Source organism: Cynocephalus volans, chromosome 3 (assembly GCF_027409185.1).
Source record: "Cynocephalus volans isolate mCynVol1 chromosome 3, mCynVol1.pri, whole genome shotgun sequence".
In the NCBI taxonomy this organism is placed as follows: Eukaryota; Metazoa; Chordata; class Mammalia; order Dermoptera; family Cynocephalidae; genus Cynocephalus; species Cynocephalus volans.
The window spans coordinates 3,005,881-3,017,883 of NC_084462.1; the positions used below are offsets into that span (position 1 = coordinate 3,005,881).

The following is a 12,003-nucleotide window of genomic DNA, read 5'->3' on the forward strand; positions in this document are numbered from 1 at the left end:
GCTTTGCCACTCATTATTTCCTTCGGAAAGTTACTTAACCTTTCTGTGCCTCAGTTTCCCCATGTGCACAATGGGGATGGTGATAGCCATACTAACACCTTCCAGGGATCAGTCCAAGGCTGGCAAAGGCATTGGGGGAGCTGGATCCCGAGACCTCCTGTGGCTCTGGGGCAGGCGTGCTGAGACCTGCTCTAATGGGGGGTGCTGAGGCAGAGGGTAATGAGCAGGTGAGGCTGCGGCACAGACAGTAAGCTGAGCTCAGTGTCTGGGCTATGTGGAAATGGCTGGGCCAGGGTTTCAGGGCAACCCTGCCAGACCTCTCCTGTTGCTGCTGCTGCTACTGCTGCTGGCCCAGGCCCTGATGGAAGGACCCTTGGTGTTCGTGGCTCTGGTGAGGTCCCCTAGCCCCAGCCTGACCTCTGAGTTCCCTCAGGCCAGCCCTGACCCTATGCCATCCCATCCCCAGGTGTTTCGTCATGGTGACCGGGCCCCACTGGCCTCCTACCCCACGGACCCACACAAAGAGGCAGTCTCCACCCTGTGGCCACGTGGCCTGGGCCAGCTGACTGGGGTGAGAAACTGGGGGTGGGCGTGAGGGGTGGGGCGGGGGAGGGGAGGGGTCTGCTGAGGCTGCTCTGTCCCTAGGAAGGGGTCCGCCAGCAGCTGGAGCTGGGACGCTTCCTGAGGAGCCGCTACGAGGCCTTTCTGAGTCCTGAGTACCGGCGGGAGGAGGTACTGCCATACTGACCTCTACCTGGCCTCTTGACCTCCCACCTTTGATCTCCATATACTCCAACACTTCCATTGAGCTTCCATCTCTGGCCTTTGACCTCCAGCAGCCTGACCTGCACCGTCCCTCTAATCTAGGACCTCCGAGAGATCGACTAACCCCCATGACCTCTGACCTTCTTTCAACCTGAATCCCATCTTGACCTCTAACCTCCATCAACTCTGACTTTATTTTCTGGCCTGCACCTCTTCTGACTCCCATGGGCCCCAATCAGACCTTCTGACCTCTGATGTCCGACCCCTAAACTTGATTGATTCTGTCTTTGAGCCTGTGGACTCAACTGCCCTCCTGATCTCCAACCTTTGACATCAATTCCTGACCTTCCTTTCCTGTCTCCTCCTGTCTTCTGACATTCCTCCAATTGGGATCAGTCTTCCTGATGTCTGACCTCTGATGAACATATACTGAACTCTAATCCTGTGTCTCCCACTTGTCTTCCTCATCCTGACCTCTAACCTCCAGCCTCTACTAATTCTGATCTTCCTTTCTGATCCTCATTGACCCAACTGACCCCCTTACTCCAACATGTTCACTCAACTTCTGACCCCCAATCCAACTGCTCCTGACATTGACCTCTGACCCTTGATCCCAACTGCTGACATTGAAGGCCAGACACTTGAGCCCCCGTCCTGAGTTTTGACTCCCAACGCCTTACTTTTGATCCTTCTTCATGACCTTCTACCCGGAACTGAATCTGAAGCTTTTGATTTGCTGCCACAGCTGACCTCTGACCCCAACCATGGTCCCCTGCATGCCCTCTTCCCACCCTGCCCCAGGTGTATGTTCGCAGCACGGACTTTGACCGGACACTGGAGAGTGCTCAGGCCAACCTTGCCGGGCTGTTCCCCGAGGCTGCCCCGGGGAGCCCCGAGGCCAACTGGAGGCCAATTCCAGTGCACACAGTGCCCGTTACTGAGGACAAGGTCAGGGGGCTGGACCAGGGGTGCGGTGAGGGCAGGAGAGGGATGGAGAGAGACAGAGACAGGGGGACACAGAGAGAGTGACAGAGACACCAAGACAGAGAGAGACTGAGGCAGCTCTGGGCCTGCCTGGGTCAGCTTCCGGAAGCCTGAGATAGCTAGAAGCAGTGAGACCATCCCTGGGGCCAAGCTGTCCAGATGTGGGTGAGCTGCCACCCTGACGTTGCTCAGCTAGATCTGAGAAACTGGGAAAGAGACAAAGGCCTGAGAACCCTGACTCCTCTGCTGTGAGACCCCAGGCATGCTGCTGTCCTGAGCCTCAGTTTCCCCCAGCTGCTGAGGTTCCCCATGCGCAGTTGTCCCCAGTACCATGAACTGCTGCAGGAGGCCACTGAGTCCGCTGAGTACCAGGAGGCCCTGGAGGGCTGGACGGTGAGCAGGGCTACAGGCAAGGCCAGCAGGGAGGGGTGCAGGGGACGGGCAGAGACTCACCAGCCCCCTGTACCCAGGACTTCCTGACCCGCCTGGAGAACTTCACGGGGCTGTCGCTGGTTGGGGAGCCACTCCGCAGGGCATGGAAAGTTCTGGACACACTGATCTGCCAGGTGAGTCCCCACCCCCTCCCAGCCAAGGGGTTAAAGACACCTAGGTTCAGATGTCAGCTTTGCCACTAACTAGCTGTGTTCCCTCAGGCGAGTTTCTTAACTTTTCCGTGCCTCAGTTTCTCCACTTGCACAATGGGGATAGCAACACCCGTATCAACACCTCCTGGGGTTGCCGTGAAGATTAAAATGGGTCAGTCCACGTAACGGGCTTACAACAATGACTGACACACAGTGAGGGCCCGAGGAGGGTTCAAGGCCAAGCCTTGGCACTTTCTCCTCCACTGTCCTGTGATTGGAAAAGTGTCGGAACCCAAAACTTGTGCAGCAGGAGCTGACCTGAAATGATGTGATGCTCTTGACAGTCTTTGTTTACCCCAGTTCATGACAATGTTGCTAACTGAATAACATTAAGGAATAACAATTTGTGTGATTAAGGGGCTGCCACAGACCCTGCTGGGTGTGTCCTGTGTTGTGTGGTATTGGCACCATCGGATTTTCTAAAATCCAAAATGTCTGAATTCCAGACACCTCTGGTCGCAAGGGTTTCAGATAAGGGTTTCTAGACTGTGTAATGATGATAACTGCTATTACTAAATAATCACTATTGTCCACACCATGTTTTCCTGACCAGCCCCAGCCCCTGAGAGGCTTAGATGAGGGGTGGGAAAGAGTATATCACAGTTGATGGGGGCAGCACAGGCACTGGGAGGACGGGGGTGGGGGTGGGAGCATGAGGGGCTCAGGATGTCCATCTTTGTCTTCTGTCCCTGTCTCTCCCCAGCAAGCCCATGGTCTTTCCCTCCCATCCTGGGCCTCCCCGGATGTCCTGCGGACACTTGCCCAGATCTCAGCTTTGGATATCGGGGCCCATGTGGGCCCACCCAGGGCAGCAGAGAAGGCCCGGCTGACAGGGGGTGAGGTGTAGAGCCAGGTGGCAAGGGGGCCTATCTCTTGGAGGTGGGGTGGGGGGAGGGGTTCTAAGCTCTCTGTCCCCACCCTCTCAGGGATCCTGCTGGATGCCATCCTTGCCAACTTCTCCCAGGTCCAGCGCCTGGGGCTGCCCCTCAAGATGGTCATGTACTCAGCTGTGAGTTTTTTGGAAGGGAGGCAATGTCACATGGGCACAGGCATGAGGGTGATGGTGATTTGGGTGAGGAAGAGCCAGTGGTCCCAATGGAACCTCAGCCCACTGCCTTGGGTAACCCATATCTCCAAATCCTACTCTTGGACCATATTACTAGAGGTACAGGATCTGGAATTAGGGAGGTGATAGTGCCATGGGAGAATTTAGTTCCTCTGGAAGGACAGGCTGTTTAATCGAGCTGTCCAATCATATTTTGCATCGATTTGGCCATTCTTCATTAGTGATTACCTATAAATGGTGGGACTGCCTTCAATGTGAAGAGGGAGGAAGGAGCAGGTTTTGGGCAGAGGGTTGGATCTAAGGAGCTTTGGGGACATCCGGGAGGCAGCTGAACACACAAGTCTAGAGTTTAGGAGAGAGGAGACATCAGGAGAGGAAAAGTATTGTCTCAGCCCTTGGGTCCACCTGCAGCATGACAGCACCCTGCTGGCTCTCCAGGGGGCCCTGGGCCTCTATGACGGGCACACCCCGCCATATGCTGCCTGCCTTGGCTTTGAGTTTCGGAAGCGCCTTGGGGATCCGGATGAAGATGAAGGGTGAGGATGGAGTGGTGCTCAGGGTAATGGGTGGGATGGAATTCTCAAGAGGAGGGTTGATGTGCCAGGCAGAAGGCACATCCCAGGCACTGGCCTGGAAAGGGAATTTTATGGCGTGGTGTTAGGAGATTGACAGGTAGGCGTCAGGAGTGCCAGTTTCTCCATGCAGCTCCTGTCCCTGCATATCAGGCTTCAGTTTCTCCAGATGTGCGGTCAGTGGCAGGGGAGGCAGGGAGGTGCCACCATCTCCTCTCTCCCTCCAGGAATGTCACCATCTCCCTCTTCTACCGCAATGACTCCGCCCGTCTGCCTTTGCCCCTCAGCCTCCCTGGGTGCCCAGCCCCTTGCCCACTAGGCCGCTTCCAGCAGCTGACTGCCCAGGCCCGGCCTCCGGATCACGGGGTCCCCTGCCATGGCTCGTATGAGCCTGCCACCCCCTCAGGTGACAGCCCTCTGTGCTGGGGTGGGAGTCTGGGGCCCCAAGTTCTGGGACTCACAACCCTCATGTTCTCTCCACAGCCACCACAGTGCCCCTACTTGCTGGAGCGGTGGCTGTGCTGGCAGCTCTCACCTTGGGACTGGGCCTGCTGGCCTGGAGACCGCGCTGCCTGCGGGCTTGGGGGGGCCCTGTGTGAGCCTAGAAAGCTGGGTACCTCCTCCTCCCAGCTAACACTGGATCCCAACATGTGCAGTCACCTGATGCTCTGGCTTCTGTGACTTACTGTCTGTGCGCGTGGGGAATGTGGGCTGGGGGGACTCCCTGGCCTGGAAGCCACAAGCAGTTGTGTATGCGCATGTGTGCACGTGTGTGTGCATGTATGTCTGTGAAGGTCTGTGTACATGCATATGTGGTACATGTATATGGACATTCAGTGTGGATGTGTCTGTACTTACGTGTGCATGTGAATATATATATCTCCAGCCTGTATATATGTTGGTACGTACGTGTTGGCATATGGCTATATGTGACATGTTCCTGCACAAACGTGTGTAATGCATGTCTGTTAGAACATGTATATGTAGGCATGTCTGCATGTGTGGCAACATGTGGGCATTTTGGTTTATGCACATTTCTACACAAGCATGGAAGTGTGTGGAATATGTGAGGGTGGGTGGAACCCTGTGTGTACCTCCACGTGCGATGCCTGTGTGGCAAAGCCCCGCCTGCTCAGCAGGCTGCTCTGTGGGTCATGCACTCTGCCGAGACCTAACTCACAGGAGTCAAACCCTCAAGCCTGGTCCTTTGGTGACCCTCTCCTGCTGTCAATGCTGCGATGTCTTTGGGGTGGGGTCAGGCCCATTGAGTAGGAGAGCTCACAGGAAGGTATGGGATTCAAAGCCTGGCCCCACAGTTGGCCAGTACCAACATCAAAGCTGTTATGACTGTGGGCAAGTGATTGGTCTCTCTGTGCTCCCATCTGATTTTGTAGAGCCAAGACTCAAATCCAGCAGATTCCACAACCCCTGGAATTAGCCTCCCAGGGGACAGCAGAGAGCAGGTGGCACTGGTAACATTCTCTCATTGGCACATGCTTTGACTTGAAGGGTGGTGGGGACCCCACCTGGGCGCTTGCCAATGCATGTGGCTATTTAAGTTTAAATAAGTAAAATGTAAAGTTCAGGTCCTAGTCACACTGGCCACATTCCAGTGGCTGGTGGCTGCCATACTGGATGGTGCAGACAGGAAACGTTCCCATCACAGCAAATTCTATCAATGCCAAAGGTGACAAAAGCTATCGCAGTACCCAGTAATGAACAGCGGGCCCCTGTGGAGCACTGTGTGGGACAGGCAAGCCTGCACCTGTACTGAGGGGAGGTTCCACCCTGCCCACCATACGCTGAGTGTGGGGCAGCAGCCTCCTCCTGGTGCGGTCCAGGCACTAATGATTGTCTGCATCATCACCTAATCAGCCCTTCTGTGGGTGGTCTGGTGCAGCAAACATAGCAACAGCAACTTAGTGCCTGTTAGACTCGGTAGTCAGACGGAGGCTCGGAGGGCTGCTGGGGGTGGTTGGGGTGAGTTTGCAACTAGAAGCTACAGAGCCACTTCCAGCAACCAGGACCTCCAAACCCTCCCTTAGGCCTGACAATCCTCCCTGGAAAGATTAAGGTGCAGGGTCCCCTGGACTGTGGGAGGGCTGGCTTGGGGTGGGAGCCAAGTGGTCCTATCGTCACAGATAGAGAATTGGGGCCGCCAGCATACTCTCCCCTGCCCCCACCTACTTCCCAGGCCCCCCTTCCTGGCACCATGGGAGGGGAGATACTGGGCTGGGCCCCAAAGGCAGCCTCTTGCCATGAACACTATCCCTGAAGAACTCTCTCCCTGCCTGTCATTCCCCCTAGGTGTGTCAGGGCCTACAAAGAGCAGGCCAGCAGTCATGACCCAAGGGAGGCCTAGGAATACTCTGCACTTTCTGGCCCTGGGAGGGGTTGGCTTCTTGCTTGCAGGTTCATGAAAACCTAACATTCTAGCTGGGGTTACCCTGTTGCTATGACTGGCTCCCACCTGGTGCCAAAAGCCCACCCTTCCTCAGGAGACTGCTGGAATGGCCCAAGCAGAGTTGAGAGCCTGAAGGTGGGCAGGAACCCCCGGCCTAGCCCTAGGAGGGTTCTGGATCCAGCTCTACGCCTTGGAGTCCATGTGGAGATGGAGTCAAACACAACAGTTCAGAGTGATGCATCTGCCATTTAATGCATGCCTAGCTCATGCACCAGCTGGATGCCCTCTTCCATGGTGGTCCAGGGGTGGAAGGGCAGCTCAGTGGCCTCAAAGTGCAGGAAGGACTCCCAGCGCTGGTGCCAGGCCACCAGCAGCCAGGTGAGCAGTGTCTTGCAGCCACCCCGCAGGGTCTTGCAGTGGTAGTTGAAGATGGCATCATGGGTCAGGTCGTCCAGCAGCGCCAGCTCCCCGGAGTTCAGTGACAGGGCTGAACCCCCTGATTGTACACCCGCAGGATCCAGGTGATCATGAGCTCATTGGGGTTCTGCTTGAAGCGCCGTGAAATGGCCAGGAGTTCGGTGGAAGTGTAGTACTGGTCCCCCCAGCCCAACTGGGTGGGTGCCAGAGCTCTCTCAGCCATGGCTGCAGTTGCCCCAAGGCAGGGAATAGCAAGAGGGCCTGGCAGGGTGCTGTCACAGTAGCTGCAGGAAGGACAAAGAGGCATTGGGTGTGGGAAATGACCACACCTTCACCCCACCACCCCACCAAGACTGGTGCCCCTCAGAACTCTGGGTGTCAAAGGTCTCAGGAAGCACTGTGTCCTCAGCGTTGGTCAGAGCTGTGCTGGACATCATAGGGGTCCCTGGGCACAGGCACACATATGAGGGGTCTACAAAAGTTCATGGGAAGATTTGTATTACCTTTTCTAATTTTCCTCAAACCTTTTGAAGTACCCTTGTAGGACGTCTAACTGCACCCAGTCCCCCCCAGCATCACCCCCCTCTTTTGTCTCCCCCTTCCCCCAAGGTAGTGTAATCATGAAGACTAAATGCATATAGTACTTAGAACAGCGCTTGGCTCAGAACAGGGCTGTGCTTCCCCTGCACCAGCCTTATCTTCACTACCAGGAATTGTTCTCACCGAGAGGGACAGCCGGGCTCTTGGATGCTTCGGGGAACCAGCTGCAGGCGGAAAGGAGGCAGGGGAGAGGGGAGAGGTGAGTGGGGTGCAGGGCAACCACAGGACCCTCATCCATCCCCTCCCCAGAGCCAGGGCCCCTCAGAACCACAGGTGTCAAAGGTCCTGGGGGGCACTGTGTCCTCAGGGGCGGTCAGAGCCCAGTGCTGGACATCATGGGGATCCCAGGTGCAGCCCCTTCAGGAACCCCAACAGAGCTCACCTCGCTGTAACCCCCCAGCCAGCTCCTTCTGCATCAGCCTCCTTTTACATTCCCCAAGTCTGTGCATGGAGGATGCCACGTAATTCAACGACAGCTTTGGGGTGGCAAAGGCTGGTGTTCAATAATGGTCTGCTGCCTCCCTCGTGCCTCCTACCAGTACCAGCGGAGGAACAGGTTACACACCTAAGTACCCACCACAAGCCCTTGAGGGGTCAGGCCCAAGAACTTGAATTTGCAGGGGAGGCTGCCCACAGCAAACACACAGGGATCGGGGGGTCCACCTTAGACCCATCTATGTACAGACAAGCAATGAAAGTCCCCAAAGGTCAAAAGTGGCAGAACTGGGGAATCAAAGCCAACTTCCTTGGTTCTACTTTCTCTGCTGTAGAGAAGGGTGAGACAGAAAGCCTTTTTCATCCTGCAGAGAACCCAAACTGTATGAAGCTTGAGGAAATAAGGACTGTCCCTCCCAGAAAGGACATGAGATGGGGCAAACCACAACCTATGTGCCTTGATATCCTCAACTATGAAATAGGGCTCAACAGGGTTACTGTAAAGAGGAAATGAATCTATGCTTATAACAGTGCTTAGAGTAAGTGCTAAGAATTAATCTTTATTTTTAATGTTACCATAATCTATAAATCTTAAACTATAAGTTTATAACATTATAAACTTAACATAATTATGTTATTAATAAGAGGCAGCCTCTTCTGTTCTTACCAAGGGATGGCTGGGTCCTTGGACTCCTGGAGGAACCACCTGTAGGCAGGAAGGGGCAGGGGAAGGGAGAAGAGGTGGGTGGGGTACAGGGTAACCATGGCACCCCCATCCATCTCATCCTCAGATCCAGGGCCCCTCAGGCCCCCGGGTGTCAAAGGTCCCAGGGGGGCACTGTGTCTTCAGGCGTGGTCAGAGCCCAGTGCTGGACATCATGGGGGCACCTGCACTCTAACCACCCACCCCCCCTGCCTGCTCAGGTCCCAGGGCCACAAGAGTGCTCAGAGATCCAGGCAAGAAAATGACCAATACCTTGTCCCTGGGGGTGCCAAGAGGCAAGCCCCCAGTGCTTGTTTTTTAATGCCACGCACCCCCCTGCCCCCCAACCACCCTTCACTGTCCAGCTCAACCTTGGGTGTTACTTCCTGTATGATCTGCAACCATCTGACCTAAGCCACCCCTAGAGACCCTTCCTTCCTCTGGACAATGGGACTAGATGTGCCTAGCAGGCAAGCTCATCTGCAGAGTTCAGTGAGACCCAGCACACAGAAGTCAGCTTTGGCCCTGCTTCTGCTCAGCCCCGTGTGTGTGTGTGGACTGTCCATGCCCTAACAACGCCCCTGACTGCTTCTGCCCAGTTCTCAGGTCTGCTACTCCCCACCCAGCCTTACAAACTGCCTGGGCCTGAGCCCTGAGTCACTGTTTCACTCAACCTGGGAAACTGACTTCACCAGAACCTTCCGTGAAATGGGGAAAGGGCATCTGCTTTTCACTGGGAGGATGTGGCAAGTTCATTCTCCTTAAGTACTTAAATTTGGCAAGTGCTCGCTGAGTGTGAGCTATTGTTTAGCAACTGCGAACATACAAATCTAAATTTTGTGTAGAAATGTGCTGTCCAAAGAGGTAACCCCTGTTTAAATTTAAGTTAATTAAATACAATAAAAAATTATGGCCCCAGTCACACTTGCTACATTTCAGATGCTGGAGAGCCACACGCAGACAGTGGCTGCTGGTCTGGACAGTGCATAGAACATTTCCATCATGACAGTCCCATTGGACAGCTGTGGTCTACAGTCAGCAGGTGTTATGTGTCCCTTAGTTCTTTCAAGGTGGAGAAAAGAGAGAGACCCAAGCCAGGTGCTATTTCAGCTAAGAGGCTTTATTCCACCAGTGTGGAGGGGAGACCGAGTCAGACCAGCTCCCCTGAATGAAGGAAAGCAGGGGTCTTATAAGACTTTGAGGGAATGTTCTTGCAGAGTTATGGGCAGTTTTGAAATCAGTGGTATGCAAGGTGACACAGCCTTCGTGGTCCAGTAACATCTGGTTGGTTGGGGCACAGGCTTCTGGTTTGTGTAACCACTGTATACATGTATCAGTACAAAGTATTCCTCCCATCCCAGCCCGAATGCCTGCTATCCACAGCCCACGTGCTTTAGCAAGATGTTCCTTTGATGATAACGGTCCTGTTTACCCATTCCTAGAAGAATTTCACTGACCAATTCCCAGAGCAAAAAGAGGGAAAGGGGAGGGGGAAGAGAGTGGAAAGTTGCTTAATATGGCTGTACTGATGTTAAGCTGGCCCTGAGGCCTAATACTTCCCTATCCTGCTGTCAACTCTTTCCTTGTCTCACCTCCCTGCCCAACTGGCACCTTCCCTAGTCCTTATTTCCCCAGGAATTTCCTCTAAGCTCTCAAAGCTTAACATTCAGATCCGTTCAGTGCTCTGCAGAGGATACCTTGGATTAAGAGCACTAAGCTGTTACCGGCCAGCGGCAAAACAAACAAACAAAAAGAGCACAAGCCCCTCAAAAAGATATTCAGAGGATCTGAAATCCAAGCTCACCCTTTACAGAAACCAGCTCCTTTGCCAGAAAGAGTTGCAACTTCCAATAGCCCTGGAGAATATACTTTCAGTTCTATTTTCACTGCAGCCATTATTCTCCCTACCCCTGACATCCAAGGAGCAAATGAAAATCCTCCTAGAGCTGGGAACACTTGTTTGTTTTTGGACAACACACACATATGCCTGTCTTATGATTTAGCTCTTGGAAACACTTGTAAGACATTCTTCTGATAAATCTTGTTATTTGAACAATTGCTATTGTGTAAATCAGGGTTCCTTTAATAATTGTATCAGCCTATATATAAATGACTCACTGAAAGCTGACTAAGCTTTGTCTAAAGGTACGTTATATTCAGTCTACAAAACCCACAATGTAACATGTAATAATGATGAGAGACATTCTGTTTCTTTCCCACTGCTGAATTTGAAAATTAGGTTTCTGATTAGTCCTTTTCCCTGAAACCCAAATATGTTTTCTTCCACAGTCCATGCATTCCTTATCTTATTCAACTCTTACCTCTGGAAGGCAGAAAAGGTTATTGCCCCCACCCAGCTGTACAGAGGATGTGGGCCATTTGCTCCTGATGATGTGCCTGCTTTACAGAAACAGCAACTGAGGCTCAGGAGAGCGATCACCTGCTGAACATCTCTAAGCCCATAAAGAGCAAAGCTGAGATTTGGATCTAGGCCCAGCTAGGCTTCCACCAATATGACACTGGGTTTAAAATCCTGAGTATGATTGTTGGAACAAAAATTAAGTCCCAGAGATATCTGAAACGAAATCACCCAAGATCAGGGTGAAATATTTTAGAGCTGGTGGGTTAGAGAGTGGGAGCAAGAGTACTTACCACGATGGGGTTGGCGGTGGGTGGCCCATGGGCTTGAAGACACACCTGTAACACAGGAAGGATTTGGTGAGGGTGGGGGAGGAAATGGTCTGCAGTTCCAGAACAACAAAACTAGGGCCCTTCAGACCCCCAGGTGTCAAAGGTCCTGGGGGGCACTGTGTCCTCAGGTGTGATCGGAGCCCAGTGCTGAACATCATGAGAGCCCCAGCCCCTCTGCAACCACGTCTCATGGCCACTTACCTTCAGGGACAGAGGCCAAGCTAACAGAGCTTAGAGACTGGGAAACACAAAATCCATCAGGAAGGTACAAATGACCACAGCTCTCCTTGTAGAACCACCAGGATATCCCAAACTTCCTGTTGTCAGAGATCCACAGGGACTGTCCTCCTGGGATGGGCCTCCAAATCTACTACATAAAGAGAACCCCAGTGTCCGTGACCCCTTGCCTAGTTTTGCAGCTTTTCCGGCAGTGTCTACACCTGCTATTAACCCTAAGTAGTGTAAGTTGCTAAGATACAAATCACTCAGAGCCTATTATTGGGAGGAATAAGGAGGCTATTCTAGGAAAAAAGAAAGCTACGATGTAAGCAATATAAGCAATAACCAGAGACCTTTGACTGAACCAGCTTTGAACAAATCACCTGTGAAAGACATTTTGGAGATGACTTAGGAACAATGAACAGGAAGCAAAAGGATGACAACATTAAGGAATTAGTCTATTAAAGGTGACAATGGCATTGTCATTTAAGTAGAAAAATGTT

General features: G+C 53.1%; 1 protein-coding gene and 4 non-coding genes across 5 annotated transcripts; 1 reads left to right on the forward strand and 4 right to left on the reverse strand.

The window, feature by feature from the left end:
- The first annotated feature begins 280 nt into the window (after positions 1-280).
- On the forward strand, positions 281-4,630 carry ACP4 (acid phosphatase 4). Its single transcript, XM_063092228.1, has 11 exons — positions 281-391; positions 467-571; positions 646-732; positions 1,567-1,713; positions 2,044-2,142; positions 2,220-2,315; positions 3,097-3,229; positions 3,320-3,402; positions 3,871-3,995; positions 4,259-4,437; positions 4,515-4,630. The coding sequence occupies exons 1-11, from the start codon at positions 281-283 to the stop codon at positions 4,628-4,630; spliced, it is 1,281 nt and encodes a 426-aa protein (XP_062948298.1).
- A 2,578-nt stretch (positions 4,631-7,208) lies between these two features.
- Positions 7,209-7,297, reverse strand: LOC134374453 (small nucleolar RNA SNORD88). Its single transcript, XR_010023298.1, has one exon. It is a non-coding gene; the product is annotated as a small nucleolar RNA SNORD88 (small nucleolar RNA).
- Positions 7,298-7,706: 409 nt separating this feature from the next.
- On the reverse strand, positions 7,707-7,797 carry LOC134374452 (small nucleolar RNA SNORD88). Its single transcript, XR_010023297.1, has one exon. It is a non-coding gene; the product is annotated as a small nucleolar RNA SNORD88 (small nucleolar RNA).
- An 886-nt stretch (positions 7,798-8,683) lies between these two features.
- LOC134374451 (small nucleolar RNA SNORD88) lies at positions 8,684-8,775 on the reverse strand. The gene has a single exon (XR_010023296.1). It is a non-coding gene; the product is annotated as a small nucleolar RNA SNORD88 (small nucleolar RNA).
- A 2,581-nt stretch (positions 8,776-11,356) lies between these two features.
- Positions 11,357-11,447, reverse strand: LOC134374450 (small nucleolar RNA SNORD88). Its single transcript, XR_010023295.1, has one exon. It is a non-coding gene; the product is annotated as a small nucleolar RNA SNORD88 (small nucleolar RNA).
- Between the last annotated feature and the right edge of the window lie 556 nt (positions 11,448-12,003).